Source organism: Benincasa hispida, chromosome 6, assembly GCF_009727055.1.
Source record: "Benincasa hispida cultivar B227 chromosome 6, ASM972705v1, whole genome shotgun sequence".
In the NCBI taxonomy this organism is placed as follows: domain Eukaryota; kingdom Viridiplantae; phylum Streptophyta; class Magnoliopsida; order Cucurbitales; family Cucurbitaceae; genus Benincasa; species Benincasa hispida.
The window spans coordinates 29,524,568-29,546,043 of NC_052354.1; the positions used below are offsets into that span (position 1 = coordinate 29,524,568).

Here is a 21,476-nt window from a genome sequence, read left to right on the forward strand (position 1 = left end):
ATCACGTAGTGGTTATTATCTGCAAGTTAGTTCAGTATGAATACGAACAAGAAAGTGAGTCAATCATAAATGCAAAATTGCATACCTATACCAATCTTTACCCTTCTTCCAAAATTTTCCTCTCTTTCCACGTCTGGGCAATCTTGAAAGATAGAATTCAATTAGATCAAGCGTAGGAATGCTCTGGCTGAATACCAATGCCTTATCACCCAATTCAGAGCACATGGTTAAGATCTCTAGCAGCAAAACCATTTTGCCACCGTAATCTACCTCCTTGTAACTATTTGCATGAAGCAGACCATTCGACCAATCCTAAAAGAAATAAAAAGGCATTCCTGATGGTTACCATGCTTAAGCAAAACATTATATAATCTACATCACGGCACCAATAATGTAAAGTTTAACAAATTGCAAATATGAATAACTTAGGAGCAACAATGTCATTGCCTGTAAAGCAATATAACAGAACTGTTCACAATAAAATTTGACCAAAGCTCAGCCCAAACGTAGATGAAAAATTTATACTACTTAATAACTCATACCTTAACGAAAAAGCCACTAACAAATTTATCCTGATGATTCCCATTGGCATTCATTGGCTTATCTGTTAAGCAAAGAAATATCAGGACAGTCATTTAGCACTCAAAGCTCAGCAAGGATAAATGACACAAGTATTAAAAAAAGCCAAACTAAAAGTTTTGGTGAGAGAAATAAAATGTGAAGGATGAAAGAAAGAAAAAGTTGGTATCGAAGATTCAGGATTATAGTCATTAGACCATTCTAGTATTTATTTTTATTTTTATTTTTTTTGGTGAAATCTTAATCATGGAAGATTCCTTCAACATCTCATTTGCAAAAAAAAATTTTGGGCCACCGGGAAGTCTAATATTCCAAAGATAATTAATATTCTGCTCTAGATTATTCTCGATAAAATTTTCTCATTGTTCTACACGACTATGGGATGTAAACTGGTGTTTACAGTAAATCATAATACCGACGATAGTGTTAAAAGGTACAAGGTTAGACTAGTCTAAAGACTTTAATCAAACCTATGAAATTGATTATCAAGAGACATTTGCTCCCATTACAAAAATTAACTCCATTAGACTTCTTTTACCTCTTCCAACAAATTTAGAATGACCACTTCATCAACTAGATATTAAGAATGTTTTTTCTTGATGGTGTTTAGGAGAAAAAGAAAGTATTTATGAGCCTACCACCAGGATTTGAAATTGAACTTGGAAAAAGTCATGTTTGCATATTAAAGAAATCCTTATTCATACGAAGCAGTCTCCAAGAGCTTGGTTTAAATTGAACACTTTGGATAAGTAGTCATTATCCATGAATCAACACCATAAAAGCTCCAAAGCATATGTACAAATTATTGAGGACTTCTCTCAAAACAATTTCAAGCTTGCAGCAGGTCCATTACCTTAGTGGACATTTGTTGTCAATGCTCCTTGTGGCTTTGAAGGGAGTTGTTTAGGTGATGTAGCCTAAATGATAAATAGAGAGAAATCTCCGAGAACCAAGATTGTGAATCTTTTATTAGAACGAGTAATGTGTTTGATACAAGAGGGCAGGTTCCTATCTATAGAGTTTTATTACAAGTGGGGGTCAAAAGGGAATTAACCTAGAATATTATCTAATTACCCAATGAACCTCTATTCTTCTTACATCGTTCTATCCCTCCAAAAAGAAAACTCGTCCTCGAGTTTTAAAAAGAAAAAATTTATGAAGCAAATGAGGAACAACAGAGTATAACCAAATCAACCTCCTACATTTTGAACAAAAATATTATGATCAAAGGTATAAATTTGAGACAAAATCTAATATTGCCACCAAAAGATGAACTTCTCCATCAGCCATAACACAAAAAAGATGTTTCCTTCAAACTCATTCAAAACCGTATACAAAGGACCAATCACTAAAAAACCACCTTCCAAAGAGAATCGTTCAAGAATCATGCCTTCTTTATCATTTGATTCAAGTTCTTCGATAGCTTGGTGATCCATTTCCACCGCAATTAGTGTGTCATTCTTGTTCGATTCTTGCTCAATGTTAGATACTTCTTTTCCATCATCTTTGTTGGATTTTTCTTCACTTGCGACTATTTCCAAATCAACATCTTCAAATTCTTGTTGTTCTTCAATTTTATCTTCAAGATTTTCTATTTGAAAACTTGCTAACCGTGATTCCTTTGTTTTTTCTTCGGTATATGAAATCGATCCGTTCTTGAACTCTTGCAAATGAATTGATAGTTGATCAACATGTTGATTCATTTCCCTAATGAATGTTGGATTTCTATTATTGTTTTCTTTATTTCCTCCAATGCTACAGGATCAAAGTAGTTCTTTTGTTGGATGCTTGAATATGTTTTAATTTCATAGTGGGCATAGAACTCATCCATTGATTTTCTTGAATCAACCTTTCTTGATTGTGTTTCATAATCATAAGAGTAATTTGGAGTCTTGAACGTTCTTCTTGGGCTGTAAAAATCCATTCTTTATAATTCTTGATGATTCTGTAATTCATCTAACTCCCAATCTTTACATTGATTTCCTGAAAAATGGATTTGATTGGTTCGTTGAACCCTATTTCGATATTGCCACCTTCTTATTTCGTTCCAAACTGCCTTAGAAACATCATCGAAGTCACTACAATCACTAATCAAATTTCCAATTTGGACAACGATGGGTTCTTTGAGAAAATCGAGCATGAGAATTTGTTTCCTCCTATCTGAACTCGGCACAGGTCGCGTCAAAGGAAAAAAAATCGAGCATGAACAAAATTAGTATGTTGGAATTCTTCTTCTGAATCACTCAAGTCAAAATTGCAGCATTGTTTTTTGAAGTAAAATTGATTTTCTTGCCTATACCAACTACTAATTTTTTTCTTGGACATCCTCTTTGATCGATAATAGTCCATTCTTGCAAAATCTTGATAAACCTTCAGTTTTTTCTTTCTTTCTTGGAATTTCAAGAGTTCTCCCTAACTAGATGGGTGTTGTTTGGCAATGAGCACAACTCAAGAAGCTCCCTCTTGCGATCGGCGTCGCCAAGAGTTTTCCAGTCTTCCACCGATGACAATCAATGTTGGCCCAAACGGATGCTCTGCTACCAAATTAATGTAGCCTAAATGATAAAAGGAGAGAAATCTCCAAGAACCAAGGTTGTGAATCTTTTATTAGAATGAATAATATGTTTGATACAAGAGGGGAAGGTTCCTATTTATATAGTTTTATTACAGATGGGGGTAAAAAGGGAATTAACCTAGAATATTATCTAATTACCCAATTAACCTCTATTCAACTTACATCATTAGGGTTACATGAAACACAATAGGACCCTAGGTTTTGTGTCTAAGGGTTGGGTGATAGAATTCCAAGGGCTAGGACATTTCTCCTACTATTATGGCAACACGGTTTTGTAAAAATAACAAATATTTATTTTCTCAATTTGAGAACGATTAACATGGATTGCACAAGGATGACATGCACAAATCGAGGAATGATTAACATAGTATGAGCACAAGAGGTCCTAAACCATTAATCTCGATCTCAACTTGGGCTTTCTATAGATTTCCAAGACCACAAGAGAAGTGTTATTTGTTGTTATAATTAAATTTATCATAACTTATTAGTGTATGCTTTTGGGTTGATTGGTTGATTTAAAAATAATATTAATAGTTAAACTTCAACAACCACAAATAGTTAATACAGAAATATCCAAAATCTAACAAAGTATACCTCCAGTGCAAATATTAGAATCTATGTTTTCGTCACTGGAGGAATCGCCTGCAAGAAAATTTTCAATAGCATCTTCACGCTTCACGTAATATTTGTCTTCTTTGGTCAATTGCAGGATTCCAGGATGATTCCAGATCTATTATGACAGAAAAACATAATACCATATATGGGCAGTAACAAAGGCAAAAATATGTTCAAGTTGCGATATTGAATTGAAAGATTGAAATGAGAAACGGCTATGGGCAAGTTCAGTAATAAATTTGGAAAATATATTTGTTTCAGGAGCATGAAGGGAAAAACCAAAATAGTAGAATGTCTTCAGCAATTCAAGATTTGAAACAAAGGGGTTTTTTAGCCCATTTTTCAAAAACAAGATGGACAAAAATTGAAAGTTTAGGGACCTATTAGACATGAATTTGAAAGTTTATAGACTTATTAGACCTTTCTATACAAGCTGAAAAGAAGTTAAGAAAGTAAACTAGTAATTTAACCTAGATTTTATTTAGTCACAATATCATTTGAGTTAGCCATATCCAAAGAAAAGTTTCAACTTGTTTCAAAAAAAAAAAAAAATGATTAGTTATATTGCTATTATTTACGTTTAATTTCTGAATAAAAATGCACAAGTAAAAAATATTAGAGATATACATTTTCATTATTCGATTCAAAGAGCATCATGAACTTTGAATCAAATGCACATGATTCACTGAATCCCAAATAAATTAAACTCATTTATACATTAACTTTTTTAATTGTATTTTTATGCTCTTAGAAAGCGTAGTTATTTAATCACAAACTATTACCAATTTAATAGTTCTAGTACAGAACCTATTCAACTCAGAATTTGTTTGAAATAATCAAACTCAAGATCACGGTAATAAATTAATACCTTTAATCAACTGGGCTGCTGCCCCTTGGGGGAATCAAATATAACAAATTTATAGCAATATTTCAATTTGGAAACAGTCAATGATGTAGCATAAGAGGAGAACTCTCCAAGAATGATATCAAAGTCTTCATTATCAACGAAAAATTATCAATACAAGAAGACAATTTATCTATTTATAGAGAATTGTAAAACAAACCAATCATAAGTAATCAAGGAAACTGATCCTAATCCTATTCAAACAAGGATTTGTCCAAGATACCTTTATTTACCTTAATCCTACTACATCATTTTGTCCCTCCCAAAAAAAAAAAAAAAACTCGTCCTCAAGTTTAAAAAAGAATATGAAAAATACATGAGTCTTTTTTTTCCCGATGATTTATAAAAAATCCCAATTAAAATCTTTGGCCCATGGAAATCTTGCACTTGGAAATCTTGCACTGCAACAACAAAGATTGAAAGAGCCCATAAAAAATCAAAGAACTTTAGAGCATGACCCTCATAAAAAATTTTCTTTGGTTGCTGTGAACCGTATACACTCTTGCCACCAAGATTTTGCTCAACCATTTTAGCCAAAGCTGGAGTATCAAAACAACCTATAAACCCATTTGAAAAGTTGTTGCATAACATAGAATTTGTGAGGAAATGGGATGAAATAATCCCACAAAAAAGAAAGTGGAAATGGGATTTCTGTGGGAAGAATTGAAATCTTTGTTTCTTTAAAAATTAAAGATCCTTGGTAGGTTGGAGGAGTTTTTAATATTACTTGGTGAGTTCAAGTTCGGCAACCAAGAAGAAATAGCGCATGGGGCGGTGGAAGTGGAAATGAGCCTGCACATGGTGGATTTGTTGGGGAAGGAATGCTAACAGCAACTATTGGTGGGATGGTTTCGACTTTCCACCACCTGTTTTGATTTTGGCTGGAATTCGAGCTGTAACTAGTCCTGTGGGATGTCTTCTCATTGTGTAGAACTACTGGTGACAGTTTAAACTAAATCATCAACGCTCTATAAAGCACCGACACTCCAAAGATGGTCAAGTGTCAGTGTCGGACACCGACACGCCCCAACACGCCTCCGACACGTGTCCGACACGCCAGCTGGCGTGTCGGATATTTTATTATTTTTTTAAATGGCCGACACGGTGGGGATACAGGTAGGACATGGGTGGGACATGGTTGGGACACTTCTGGGACACGGCGCAGCAAAATTAAAGAGAAAAACAGTGAAAGCTTATAAAATTAAAGTTAGTAGCCCAAAAGCATCAGCCTGTTTTTTATTTTAATTTCTCAAATTATATTATTCCTTTCCACTTTTCTTTTCTTCAAAATATCAGAAGCAAAACTCCTCGAGTCCCCCCGCCCAAAACGCCTCACCTCCATGCCCACTCGATCGACTTCACACCCAGACTCGCCAGACTTCGTTCGACTTCACGCCCAGACTCGCCGGCGACTTCTCCTCAACCAAACTACTGTTTTTGTTTGAACATTTAAATCTTATTATTATTTTTTTATTTTATTTAAAAAGTATGGCAGAATCATCTTCAAGTCATACTGAAATCAACTCAAAAATGACTACCGACGATGATACAAAACCATTATGGCAATATGTTACAAAAAATGAGAGATTGAATGAAGGAGGGGGGAATATTTCTTGGCAGTGTAATTTTTGTCAAGAAAATAGAAAAGGTTCTTATACAAGAGTTAGGGCGCATCTACTAAAATTAAGTGGATTTGGGATTGGAATATGTAAAAAAAATCACCCCTAAAGATCTTGCTGAAATGCAAAAATTAGAAGATGAAGCTAAGACGCGTATTGCAAGGAATGCACCTAAACAAGTTCCTTTACCACCTTCACGGCATATACAAACTGAATCTCAATCTTTTGGAACTGGAAGTGGAAGTATGGTGGGTAGCTATTCAAATTCTTATTCAACAATGGAACAAAAGAAAAGGAAAGGAAATGTTAGTGCACTAGAGAAATCATTTAACTTGGCCATTCGTGATCAAGTAGATTCGGAGATAGCTAGAATGTTTTATTCTTCAGGTTTGCCTTTTCACTTGGCTAGAAATCCAAGTTATGTCAACGCATTTTCTTTGGTTGCAAATAATGTTTTGTCGGGTTATATAACTCCAGGATATAATAAATTGAGAACGATTCTTCTCCAAAAAGAAAAAGCAAATATACAGAGATTGTTGCAATCTGTGAAAAGTACATGGTCTCAAAAGGGGGTAAGTATTGTCAGTGATGGATGGAGTGATTCGCAGAGGAGACCATTAATTAACTTTATGGCAATTACAGAAGGAGGACCAATGTTTCTTAAAGCTGTAGATTGCTCAGGTGAGACTAAAAACAAATACTTCATAGGAAATTTGATGAAAGAAGTTATAAATGAGGTGGGACATGAGAATGTGATTCAAATAATCACTGACAATGCTGCAAATTGTAATGGTGCAAGACAAATTATTGAATCACAGTTCCCCAACATAGTTTAGACACCTTGTGTAGTTCATACCCTCAACCTTGCTTTGAAGAACATTTGTGCTGCAAGAAATATTGATAGTAATCAACATGTATTTGTAGAGTGTAGCTGGATTTTTGAAATTTCTGATGATGTTATGTTTGTCGAGCACTTTATCATGAACCATTCCATGCTATGTTCAATGAGTTTGTGACTTTGAAGTTACTTGCAGTAGCAGAAACACGATTTGCATCTACCATCATTATGCTAAGAAGATTTAAACTCATTAAGGGTGGCTTGCAAATAATGGTTATCAGTGATAAATGGGGATGTTACAGAGAAGATGATATGGTGAAAGCAAGACGTGTAAAGGAGTTAGTACTTAATGATATTTGGTGGGATAAGATTGATTATATTCTTTCTTTTACTACTCCTATTTATGATATGATCAGATATTGTGATACGGACAAACCTTGCCTCCATTTGGTATATGATATGTGGGACACCATGATTGAAAAAGTGAAGGTGGCCATCTATAAACATGAAGGAAAGCATCCAGATGAATCATCATCATTTTATGGAGTGGTGCATCAAATTTTGATTGACCATTGGAATAAAAATAACACTCCTCTCCATTGTTTGGCACATTCTTTAAATCCAAGGTATTCTAAGACATCCTAGATCTTTCTTTTATATTTTCAATTTCTATGCACACTCTAAAGTTGGGTATATTTTATAATTTTATTTAGGTATTATAGTCCACAATGGCTTGAAGAAGACAAGACTCGAGCTCCACCACATAAAGACTTAGAAGTATCAAGAGAGAGGATGAAGTGTATCAAGAGATACTTTAGTTTAGAGGATGAGCGAACAAGAGTAAACATTGAATTTGCCAATTTCTCTACAATGTCTTCAGAGTTTGCTGAACATGATTCCATACGTGATAGATATAATATGCCTCCGAAGAGTTGGTGGGCCATCCATGGTGCCTTTACTCCAACTTTACAATCACTAGCTATGAAGTTACTTGTTCAACCTTCATTTTTCTCGTGTTGTGAGCAAAATTGGAGTACATATTCATTTGTGCACTCCATGAGAAGGAACAAGATGACACCAAAACGTGCAGAAGACTTGGTGTACATCCATAGCAATCTACGTCTTTTATCAAGAAGATCTCTGGAATATTTCAAAGGAGAGACGAAAATGTGGGACATTGCTGGAGATTCATTCGATTCATTTGAAGATGCAGGAATGCTTGAAGTAGCTAGTTTATCTTTAGAGAACCAGAATTGGAAGTTGTAGTTTTTACTGATGATGGTGATCAGAATGAAGCTTCGAGTAGTTAAGAGGACATTGGACAAGAATGAAGAAAATATGGCTTGGCTTCTTCGATTCTATTTTGTGGTTTTGTAACTTTTGTGGTGTTCAACTAATTACTTAAACAGTTAAACTTGTTACGACTTATGACATTGGATCGTTAGTCATCTACTCATCTTATCTATGGTTGTATCTTGTATGGTTGTTAATGGTGTTTTTAAATGGAATATTTCCCAATATGTTTATTTCACGACATATATTTAATTTTTTAATAAAAAAAAATAACGTGTCCTCGACGTGTCGTGTCCTACTTTTTTGAAAATTGGCGTGTCGCCGTGTCGCGTGTTAGTGTCCGTGCTTCTTAGTCAACGCTTTATTCTAGAGGATGCATTTGAGGCAGCTGCCAAAGCATTGATCATTCTCCAGGGCATACTAATTGAATGGGATAACAAAGCGGGCATTGGTGTTTGTCGGTCAACGATGTTTAGGGGTGCAACAACCATTCTTGAGGGAGTAAACTGTGAAATTTGGTTCGTGAGAAATCAGAGATTTTTTCAAGAAAAGTACTCAATTGGGTTGTTAGCTTCAAAATCGCTCTGGATTATTGTCTCCACTTGTCGTTTTCTCTCTAAGTTCTTTGATGACTTCTCCATCTAGGATTTATGATAATTTGGATTGACTACCATTGTCTTCACAACAACATAGTCCTTTTGCTCTAATGTATTTGTACTCAGTGTTTTCATTTCTTTGTATTTTGCGCATTAGTCTCTTTTCCTTATTTTAATGAAAAGTTTCGTGTCATTTTAAAAAAAAAAAATCCCACAAAAAGGAAGGCGCAAATTGAGACTTGGAAGGACCGAACCCGAGTTGGGTCATACAAATATGAAGAGGTCGTATCACGTGAAACAAATGTTAGGAATTAATCACGCATGTTGGGTCGGATTGCATGGGTTGAATTGAATGGTTTGAGTGTTACCACATATTCTTCCTTGTTGTCTCCCAAGGAATCCACTGCAACCAAAGATTCGAACTTCTTCAAATTGGGTTGCCCATGGCTGTCGTCTTCTTCCCCAGAATCGCCTCCATCTATTATCATGTCTTCTTTCTTGAACATAACTTCCTTAGCCTTTGCCTTAGATTTTTCTTAGCTCATCTTGTTTTCCTTGTTCAGTTGGTCCGCATGTGGGTTCCAAATTTCTTTTGGGTTCTCAGTCTTATGTGTTTCTTGCAAGATTCCATGACCTTGGTTGAATTCTTGATCTTCTTTTAATTCAGCAAGCTCGAGGTTTTGATTTTCTTGAATTATTTCTTTTTTGAACTCTTGCCATTGTTCTGAAAGTTGATTTATGTTTTGAGTCATCTTTCACAACAAACCTTCAATCTCTTTTACTTCATTCTTCATTTCCTCGAATGCTTCAACATTGATGTACAAATTGGGTATTATTGAATAAGTTTCAACCTCAATTAATTATGTAGGACTGATTCTTGGCTTTTATTGAATATGTTGCAACCTTTCTTGGTTGTTCTCCATAACCAAAATAATGATTTCTGTCCCTAAATGTATTATTTCTGCTATAAAATTCCTTTCTTAGATGATTATTAAGACTTCTTGCTCTTCTTGAATTTAAAGGGTTCCCCCAATTAGGTTTGCGTTGTTCAGCAATGATCACAGCTCATGAAGTTCCCTTTTGCGATTAGTGTTGCCAAGAGTTTTTTGGTCTTCTACCACCGACAGTCAACGGTTGCTCTAATACCAAATTTTATTTTATTTTTTATTTTTTGAAACAGAAACAAACCTCTTCATTGAAATAAATGCAAAACTATCCATACAAGAAGATAATTTCTCTATTTATAAGAGAATGTAGACAAAATAATGAATCTATTTATCAAATGGAGACTAATGCTCAAAGAATGTAGCCTAAGAGATAAAAGGAGAACTCTCCAAGGATGAAATCAAAGTCTTTATTATCAATGAAAAGTTACCAATACAAGAAGACAATTTTCCTGTTTATAGAGAATTGTAAACAAACTAATCCTAATCCTAATTAAGGAAATTGATCCTAATCCTAATTAACCAAGGAAACTAATTCTAATCTTATCTAATCAAGGAAACTAATCATAATCCTATTCAAACAAGGATTTGACCAAGATACCTTTATTTACCATCCTACTCTGGAAAAACTTATCTCGAGTTCTAATTGATTTTTTCTTTCTTAAGAAACAAGAATTTTATTGATGAATGAGCTTGCGAAAATGGAGGAAAACCCTCCACTTCTGGGGAGCCACTTACAGAAGACACTGTCCCTGCAAGCTATTATAAAGCTCACAACATTTATAGCAAACTATTAAATATGTAGACAAAATTAAGAATGTTTTTATTAAATGAAAACATGAACGACTGCGAAAATCTAACCCATAAGGACTCCTCTAACACTTTCCCATCAAAGTGCAACTGTGCAAGTCAACCTCTAAGGGCAAAATAAAATTGAACCAAAGTAATGGGAATAAATAACTACTCTTTTATTTAACTTTCTACTAATCTAGTCCAGCTGTGCCCATGCCATAAAATATATGCATATAGAATACAGATTAGCAGCTCAAAATCAAATACATGTCATGAGCATACCTGGGCCAGTGCTTGGTACCCAGCGAAAAAGCTCCTCTTCCTTAACTGTTCACTAGAATCCTTGCCATTATTAAATCCATGCACATCGAGAAATCTTTTGTATAACTTCCTCTGTAAGGGAGAGAGTTTGACGGATATCACAAAGACAGTTTTAGGTGGCAAGTCCTTCTTCACCACGGTCATGTCCATTCTTTGAACAAACCCTTTCAATTGTTCATATAGGATATGAGACCTCTGGTTCATTATTTTAACATCATCCAGAGTTGAATTAGTATGCTGCCCATTCTCTATAGGGTTCTGGAAGCTGCATAAGAGAATATGTTAAGACAGATATGCAAAGACAAAAAGGCAGAACTGAGAAGAAAAGAAGACTGAAGATGGAGTCTTACCGATTCCTAAATTCATGGCTACTTCCAAGGAAACCTTCTCTCACAAAATCAACCATCTGTGCCAATTATCATATCAAAGAAAAGAATATCATGCGTGAAGATATCAGCTGCTGTAACTGTTTCAAAGACTTACACAATAATACTCCATGAGATTGTTCTGTAGTGGTGATCCAGTTAACGCAATCCTCCTTTGGCATTTCACTTGTTTCAATGCCTGAGTTATATCAGCCTTGGTATTCTTAATCATGTGGGCCTCGTCACATACAAGAATATCTGGTCCATCCTGGAAATTAAAAGGTAGCCAAAATCATACACACACAGTACAGATTTGTCAGTAGTATAACTTTGTTTAATTAGTATTTTGTTTTCTAGTTATTTTTCAATATATTTTTCTAAAAGAAAGGGAGGGTCAAAGCCCACTCGCTATTAGCTCGCAACAATCTCTCCACTAGCATAGTAAACAGCACTCACCAAGTCAAACCCGGATCTTGTTTTAAAATTAGTTTCCTTAGTTGGGTTGAGAGAGGCTTGAACTCTCAACCTCAGGATAACTCAGGAGCTATGAGAAATTAGTTTCCTTAGTTGAAACTTTACTTGTATTAAATTTACTCATCTTAGGTTCTTGGGGAAATAAGAAAATAATTTCTTCAAAAACAACATTGGTATTAGAGCATCCTAATTGTTAGAAACCCTCAGTTTGGTTCAGCCCCCTTAAAAGCTGCATCTTGGTGCTTTCTTTCCAAATCTTTTGAAGGGTTTATAATTCAAGGCATTTTTCGATGCTGGACTTCTATTTTAGGACACTCTTAAGTGGTTTTTCTTTTTTGCTTATGGTTAGTTTGTTTTATGTCTCTATGTTGTTGCTTTATGTTTATTTGTTGTAAGTTCTCTATTATGTTCTTTTCGTTTCTCATTGTATCCTTGAGCCTTAATATGGATATATAAAAAAAAAAAAAAAAAAAAAAAGGGCTAGAAACCCTAGGTATCAGAACCCTAACTTCAAATCTTCACCAGTGCAATCTCCCTCTGACGTCCCATTCTCACCAATGCATCTCCTTCCATCGCCATTGACTGCATTCATGGGCTTTAGCCAATCTTGTGCACGCTGTCAGGTTCCTCCAGCACGTGTGCCATCAGGTTTCTTTATACTGCGTGCCGTTGGGTTTCTTCATTGTGCATGTTACTTGCGGGTTCGTGGGCTTCAATCCATATGTCTCGTATACATTTGTCTTCTCAGGTCATGTTTCTGGCTAGTAACGTTCGTGGGTTTTGTAGGCTGTCTACGTGTTCTCTTTTTTTAAACAGAAACAAAAATTTATTGATATGATCAAAGGAGACTACTTTTCCAAAATAATCTACAAATAATGGAGAAATACACGACTAATGAAGAACAAAGGTCGAAAAGAAGAAAACATTCAATTAAGAAGCACGAAAACTTAAAGAGAGCCTCATAAGAAACTAATGGGTTGTTTAGGACGCTGAGAATTGGGATATAATGTCTGGAATTCATGTCTGTAAAGTTTATATGTTTGTGTTTGGAGTGAAAAGTTATTTTTTCTAAGTTCATAATATTCTTATGTCTGTGTTGAGGGTGCAGAGTTGAGTTCATATGTCCAGGGTACCCGGTGCAATTTTTTGAACTATAATCTGCTTTTATGATTATTATTTTTTTAGAACTTTTTTATTCAATAATTCTACCCATCTTTGTATGAATAAAATATGAATTACAATTTTTTTTCTTTTATTTTTCAAAGTCTCTTTCTTCCTTTTGTTTTTGTTTTTTGTTTTTTTTTTTTTTTTTTTGCCATGAACAACGATTAACCCACTACATTTCTTGCAGGAATATGGTTAAATAAAATGGAAAACCTAAGAGAAATAAAAAAAAAAAAAATTGATTCTTAATTTTTCTTCATGAATTTCATCATCATCACCTTCTTCCTCTTTTTCTTCTTCTTCCTGCATTGCTCTGTATTTTCCTCAATCATGATCTTTTTTTTAATTGAATCCCCCATCCTCTTAGCAACCAATCGATTGTCACCGTATTTATTCAACAATTCCACTTTCAATTCCTCCAAATTTGGAGGATCATTAGAAAAAAATCTCCATTTTAAGGGTTTTTTTTTATTTGTTACATCTTTTTCCAAATATTCTTAAAACTCATTTGATATGTGAATTCAATTAAATAAAAAAAATATTTTACAAATTTCTAAATATAAATATTGCATTTAACGTAGACAAAATATTATTATTTATATAATCAACAACTCTACGACATACTTTAATAGTCATCGGTCTTATAATAGTCCAAGGTGGTTGTCGAAATTGATTATCGAAGATGATTTTTGCTAGAGTTTGTAGTCGAACGTGGTTGTCGAAGCCTGAAGATGATCGCAAGAAAGTGGTATTGGTGTTGGTCGTCGGAGTTAGGTGGATGTCGGAGCTTGGAGTTGGTCGCACGAAGGTGGTCATCGAAGTTGATCATTGGAGATGATTTTTGCCAGAGTTTGTAGTTAGAGCCCAAAGTTGGTTGCACTAAGGTGATATTAGAGTTGGTCGCCGGAGTTTGTCATCGGAGGTGGTTTTCGAAGCCTAGAGTTGGTCGCACAAAGGTGGTCGTCAAAGTTGATCATCAAAGATAATTTTGACTAGAATTGTAGTCGGAGGTGGTTGTTGAAGACCAAAGTTGGTCACATGAAGATGGTATTGGAGATGGTCGTCGGAGTTTGTCATTAGAAGTGATTGCGCAAAGGTGGTCATCTAAGTTGATCATCAAAGATGATTTTCACCAGAGTTCGTAGTCGAAGCCTAGAGTTGGTCACATGAAGGTGATCATCGGATATGGTCAAGCAAAGGTGGTCATCGGAGTTGGTCACTAGAGTTGCCATCGAAGGTGGTTGTCGGAACTCGGAGTTGGTTCCCAGAGTGTGGCAGCAGTAGTCACCAACAGTGGTTGATGGGTGGAGCAATCGAAAACCTGGAAGAAGGGAGAGTTGGTAAAATATACCAACTAGACACATTTAAAGTTGGTGAGCCAAATATTGAGCTGGTATATTTTACCAACTCAACTCATGTTGGTGAGCCAAACACCCCCTAAAAGACTACCAGAACCAAAGAAACTCAGGCCAAACAAAGATAGACCCAAACCAAAGAAACCGAGAAGATTGCATCACAAAAGACAAAGACAACTCTGGAAAAGCCCTTCTGAGAGAAGAACAAGACCCAACGCAAATAGGACTAAATGGCCAAGGTGAACACCATTGAACTTGAACTAGAAGGAATTGCCTGCAATTGAAGACTGCAAACCTTAAACGAAGAAGCGAAATTGTCGAGAAGCAAGGAAGAAGACAATGGAGAAGCTGCAGCATAAGGTTCTGAACCTCCGTGAACCAAAGTCTTCACTTGCAAAAATATGATTATAGGCTCCTGCAGTTATATCCTCTAAAAGCAACTCCTGTTGCATTGATTCCTCCATAGGAACTTCTACTTCTTTCACTGCTCACATTTACCAAAGATTCCTCATCATCATCGAAAAAATAAACAATTTCTTTCGGGGGGGGGGGGAGGATAAGTAGATTTGAATATTAGACGTCATGCTCTAATACCATGCTAAATCACCAATTGACCCAAAATCTTAAGTTGATGGGTTATGGTAAATTTAATTATATTAACACTTTAACCTGAACTAATTCAAATCCTAATTAATTAAGATTTGACTAACCCTAATCCTACATCATCTATGCTTACTTTCGCAGAAGTTTGACTACCCTATTTTCTACTATATATTTTTAGGGTAACTTTATTAAAAAAAAAAGGAGAAACCTTATTCCAATTATTTACGGAGAACTATTATCATTACAAAGGGGCAAAATATCAATACTTCTTTTTGGAATATGAACAGGATATCAAAGCTTTCATTTCTTGGTAAAAAGGAAGAAAAGGGGGAAGAAAAAGAGAGAAAAAGCAATATATCAGGTATTTCATCTCCCGAAAACTCCTGTAGTGTATTTCATATGAAGCTATAGAGGTGTTAATTGTTTCTTAGGCATCATCATTATGTAGGTGTTTCTTGGGAATCAACATTAAAGTGTTTCTAGGCATCAAACGTGGAAGAAACGTATCAGAAAAACGAGTGCTTAACCAAGGAACTGGAATGGTAGTCTCTCATGCATAAACATTGGCATTCGGTACTAAGTAGATTCGAAATGGAGATGATATGAAATTCTGTTCGTAAAGTTCAAGTAATATCATTTGCCATGGCCATTTTAGAGCAGGGTAAAGAAGCAAAATACCAATGTTGTTATTAAAAAATAAAATTGACTCTTCATTAAAATAATGAAAAGATATAATAAATGAGTAAAAAAATCAACAGTTCAATAAAGAACTACATTATTTATTTTTTATTTTATTTTATTTTATTTTTGAGATTTTCAGCAATTATATTGTTTCTACCGAAGAGATGAGGCTTGAATTATAACAGAAAAAAAATCTGAGTCTAAAACAAGTTACAAATAAGTGAGTAAAAAAAAACATCATAATTTAGTTTTTTATTGCAAAGACTGAAAAGATGCAAGAAATTTCAAGGGTCAAAAAATAAATAAATAAGATAAAAGTCACCTGCAAGATGTGGCAAATTTCTTTAGCCATGTGTCGGTCCTTGACATGTTTACCAAGTGATAAGTTTCGGAAAGCACTATAACCAATTAAAAAGACACCACCCTTAGCTCTCCACTTAGCAAGCAACTCGGCCCTTCTCTCCCTAATAAGAAAGATAAATCAAAATTAAAAATGAAATTAAGTCATAACCAAAAGCCAAATCGATTGTATATTACAGATTTCAATTTTCTTTCTTTGTAGTGTCAACATGGTATACACACATAAAACTTACGAATGGAAATACAAAATCGATACATTTACGAAACAAAATTTGAAGAAAGGACATAAATCAGTCAACAAACAATTTATATCAAAAGACCTACATTTCATTGTTTAACCTTCAAAAATATATATATATATATATATATATATATATATAATATATTGATTATTTCTTTTATTGTGAAATTTTATATTGTACTTATTGTATTATATTTGCTATATTTTATTCTTTCCTTAACTTTATAATTATTTTATTCTTTCCTTATTTGTAATTAGGTATTTCTTCTATTTAAGAAACCCTTTCCTCCTAAGATTAATACTCCTATTTCTCCTAGTTCTTCATCTCCTTCTAATCCTTTACCTGATGTCTCTGATCTTGATATTCCAATTGCCCATAGGAAAGGTACTCGTAAATACACCAAATATCCCATTGAAAACTATCTTTCTTATCATAGATTGTCCAACTGTCATAAACCCTTCACATCCAAAATAACCAACCTATTTGTTCCAAGGAATATACAGAAAGCCCTAAATGATTTGAATTGGAAATTAGCAATGATGGAAGAGTTCAATGCACTGAAACAAAATTACATATGGGACATAGTCGAACTACCAAAAGATAAGAAGACAGTGGGATGCAAATGGGTGTTCACTGTAAAATATAAAGCTAATGGTAGTATTGAAAGGTACAAGGCCAGATTGGTTGCCAAGGGGTTCACTCAGACCTATGGCATTGATTATCAAGGAACATTTACTCCGATAGCTAAAATTAATTCTATTAGAATCTTGTTGTCTGTGGCAGTTAATTTTTATTGGCCTCTTTATCAACTTGATGTGAAGAATGCCTTTCTCAATGGGGATCTTGAAGAAGAGGTTTTTATGGACTCGCCACCTGGTTTTGAGGTGGATCTCAGGATTAACAAAGTGTGCAAGTTAAAGAAATCATTATATGGGCTTAAACAATCTCCCAGGGCATGGTTTGAACGGTTTGGAAAGGTAGTCACAAGCTATGGATTCAGTCAAAGTCAAGCCAATCATACTATGTTCTATAAACATACTAGAAGTGGTAAGTTGGCCGTTTTGATAGTGTATGTGATGATATCATTCTTATAAGTAATGATGAGATAGGACTGAATATCTTGAAGAAAAACCTTGCTAATGATTTTCAAATCAAGGACCTGGGAACCTTAAAGTATTTACAAGGAATGGAGTTTGTAAGATCTAAAAATGACATTCTTGTTAACCAGAGGAAGTATATTCTTGACCTACTGAATGAGACAGGTTTACTTGGTTACAAGATAGCAGAAACTCCTATTGAGTAGTAAAATTGGTTGCTGCAACTGAAAAAGAAGTAAAAGAAAAGGAAAAGTACCAGAGGCTTGTATGGAGACTCATATATCTCTCTCACACACGTCCTGACATTGCTTTCGCAGTTAGTGTAGTAAGTCTGTTCATGCATGCTCCCAAGTCAGTTCACTTTGAAGTAGTTTATAGAATTTTGAGATATTTGAAAGGTACTCCAGGAAAAGGTATATTATTCACGAAGCATGACCACCTAAACATTGATGTTTACACTGATGTTGATTGGGCAGTAAGCACGACTGATAGAAGATCTACTTCGGGGTATTGCTCTTTTGTTGGATGAAATTTGGTTACTTGGCGAAGTAAAAAACAAAGTGTGGTTGCAAGAAGTAGTGCTGAAGTAGAATTTAGGGCATTAGCCCATGGTATTTGTGAGGGCATATGGATAAGAGAGATTGGTGCGACGATCGGGGAGTTCCTCCTCCATTTTCCTTTTAGAGAGAAGGGTTGTTCATTGTGGTTTGCGGGAGTTTGTACTATGTTTTGGGATGTTTAGGGGTAGAAGAACAATAGGGTGTTTAGAGGTCAGGAAAAGGACCCTAGTGAGACTTAGCCCTTAGTGAGGTTGCATGTGTCGTTTTGGACTTCGATTCCGCAGTTTTTTTTGTAATTACGCTATAGGCAACATTATGCTTAGTTGGAAACCCTTTCTTTAGGGGGTTGCTTTTCGAGGCTTGTTTTGTTGTATGCCCTTGTATTCTATCATTTTTTTCCCTCAATGAAAGTTGATTTTCCTATCAATAATAAAACAACACACAAAGAGCTTGATCGTCATTTCATATTTGAGAAGCCTATATTCCATCTCAACATTCTCACCAAAGCAATGCCAAGGACAACTTTTGAAGAATTCAATTCCAAGCTTGGCCAGTATTCTATATATAACGTTTGAAGAATTCAACTCCACCACGAGGGAGATGTTACCCATCTCTATGATGGCAGTGACGGGAGTAGAAGGTGATGCCGTCGATGACTCTTGATACTGTTGAAATTTAGCAAACTCCTCTGTAGAAATCATAATTGACTTGTCAAGATTATCAAGGATAGAAGCGACATGTGTAGATGGCATCCTCTGACCCTTATTCAACAATCTTCTACATTCACGTTTCATATGACCAGGTTTACGACAGTAATAGCAAACAACACCTCCTGAATTTGATTGTTGGTTATTGGGATGACCTTTGGAGCTATTTGATTCAACCCCCTTATTACCACTATAATCATTTGTGCTCCCAATCAAAGCACTACTAAAATTAGATGACATAACCGCTTGTGGCTTCTCTGTACGAAGTATTCGAGTATAAGCTTCTTCTAACAATGGGATGTTTGAACATGACAACACTTGATCTTTTGGCCATCTCATATTTAGGTGCAAGACCAACTAAAAAACTCATGATAAACAACTTTTCACATTGAGCCATTAGAACTTTTGGATCCGTGCTAATTGGCATCAAGGCAATGAACTCCACACATGTATTTTTGACCTCCATAAAGTAGCTTGTAATCTCTCTCCTTGGTCAGGTTGATATAGAGTCTTATAAACATCAAACACTCTATTAATGTTCTCTTTCCCAGAACAAAGAAAACCCAAATATTCCAAGAGTTCCTTGACTGATTCGTAGTGATTTAACGGTCAATAGAATTCTTGATTTGTAGAAGCATTCTTGAATCATCCCACCACCAAATCTTTCAATGAACCACAGACACACCACCAAAGAGAGCCAACAAATCGGATAACACCCTCAGAAGACAACAAGAATCGACAATACGCGCCTACACACGCCAACGCGTGGATCGCCGGCGAAGAAAGAAGTGGCGCGTGAGCCTCACGCGCTAGTCAGATTGATGCCAGATTTTGGGGTTCTGTAGATCGGCAGCTGGGCTCCTTGATGGATTGGGCGGTGTCGAAAAATAGCGAAGAAAAATGACCCACCTTTTTCTCCGATGGCGGCGGCGACGACTGACAACGTTAAACAAACTGAAGACGGTGACAGTCAGCAAAAGTATAAACCCACCCCTCCACAAAACCCTAGATGTACCACAAACAGGTTCTAAATTCTCAAACACTAAGAAAAAACCCTAATTTTCTAGAGCTCTGATACCATGTAAAACTCTTAGCTTTGAGAGACTCAAATTGTATTATTCCATTCACTAAAGATATGAATATATACAAGTGTACAAGAGTGATCAAAGAAGGAAAGTATAGAAAAAGAAAATATAATAAAGATATTTACAAGAATGGAAAGCCCTAACAATAGAACTATAACATTTCCCAATTACTATGGATTTCCACTTGTTGAAGTGTTTCGATAAAATAAAATTTATTGTAACCCATTAGTTTAAACTTTTAGGTTAATGGGTGGTTTAACAACGTGGATACTGTATGCCTTCTACAACAATGACTACATGACGCACACAATTTACGGGAGATACTAAGGATACACCTCAATCATCGTGATAAAAAATATATGAATAAAGCAGACAATTAATCTTCACCTTGTTACATCTTCCAGCATGAAAATGCGAAGAGCCTTTAATTCTGAAGGCTTCCACTTGAAGAATTCTTGCCGCCAATTATGCAACACATTAACAGGGGTAACAATAAGTGCTGTTCGTAAACCCAAGTCTGCACTTCTCATTGCAGTGTATAAGAATGCTATAACCTGAGACCATAGTTTAATTCAGCAAAAAAGTTAATCACAAATCTTCAGAAACATGTTATAATCGACTTACATCAGAATTGCAGTAATAAAAGTAGGCAAATGGATTGTACTCATGCACCCATTAGTTAGGAGGTTTCCAAATAACTATCTTTCTGTCTTCTTAATCTTTTTTGAAAAAGAAACTATCCATTATTTTTTTTAACAGAAACCCGCCTCTTCATTGAATTAATGAACTGAGGCTATAGCTCAAAGTACAATAGTGATACACACTAAGCGAAAAGAAGCCTAAGGATCAGGAGACGCATCCGAGAATCTCAACTAGGTTGAGATTCCCATAGCACCCTCATCATGTCCATACAAAATCTAACCAAGACAAACCAATAATCAAAAGAAACAAAAAAAAAAGATACCAAAAGAAACTATCTATTAATTCTTCATTAGTTTCTTCTAAAAATGCTCGAGACTTCATAAAAGAAAAATATCTCAAGTGCAAACCCTCGTAACATCACATGTTACTGAAATCTTCAATTGGTCAGCTTAGAAGTTAACCATCTTTCATACAGAACATCGAGTCATACTAAAAACTTTACATAAAGGGCTATATAAAGACAATAGACTTACGCTGATGACAGAAAAGTTCAAATGCATGGTGAGAAGAAATTTGAAACATGAAGAAACAGAAGATGTAATCTTTTGCAAATGAAAGAAAAAGTATTACATATGTATTTATTTTTGTTTTCTAAAGAAAACAACTGTTTTATTGATAAAATGAAAAGAGATTAATGCTCAAAGGACAAGAAAACCAAAAGCAAAATTTCAAAACATTTCCAATACGAATAAATAGAAAAGAAAAGGAGAAAATGACTAAAGCAGGAGAAAAACAATCAATCTAATGTGAAGAGGTTTGTACCCGTACTAAATCAATGCGAGCAATCCAATGAAAAAACTTATCCTCTAAGGACTGTTGAATTCTTTCAAATCAAAGCTTTAACAGAAAACCTGAACACCATCTAAGCTTGAGAACATGCACGCAAAATATTGGGGATTTTTGTACGGATAACCCCCTTTCAAGGGCCCAAACGAAAATTAGCCCAAGGTCTAAAAATAAGGAATTTTAGCCTTCTACTTGCATCAACACTAGGTGATATTACCA

General features: G+C 35.1%; 1 protein-coding gene across 1 annotated transcript in view; it reads right to left on the bottom strand.

Moving 5' to 3' along the window:
- LOC120079195 (protein CHROMATIN REMODELING 20) overlaps window positions 1-21,476 on the bottom strand; it is an 88,839-nt gene that overhangs the window by 12,830 nt on the left and 54,533 nt on the right. The window contains exons 15-22 of the mRNA XM_039033361.1: window positions 20,157-20,323; window positions 16,041-16,182; window positions 11,560-11,709; window positions 11,427-11,482; window positions 11,038-11,341; window positions 3,749-3,884; window positions 543-604; window positions 86-312 (exon numbers count right to left, since the gene is read on the bottom strand). Of these exons, the coding sequence (XP_038889289.1) occupies window positions 86-312; window positions 543-604; window positions 3,749-3,884; window positions 11,038-11,341; window positions 11,427-11,482; window positions 11,560-11,709; window positions 16,041-16,182; window positions 20,157-20,323 (1,244 nt within the window). The remainder of the gene's footprint in view (window positions 1-85; window positions 313-542; window positions 605-3,748; window positions 3,885-11,037; window positions 11,342-11,426; window positions 11,483-11,559; window positions 11,710-16,040; window positions 16,183-20,156; window positions 20,324-21,476) is intronic.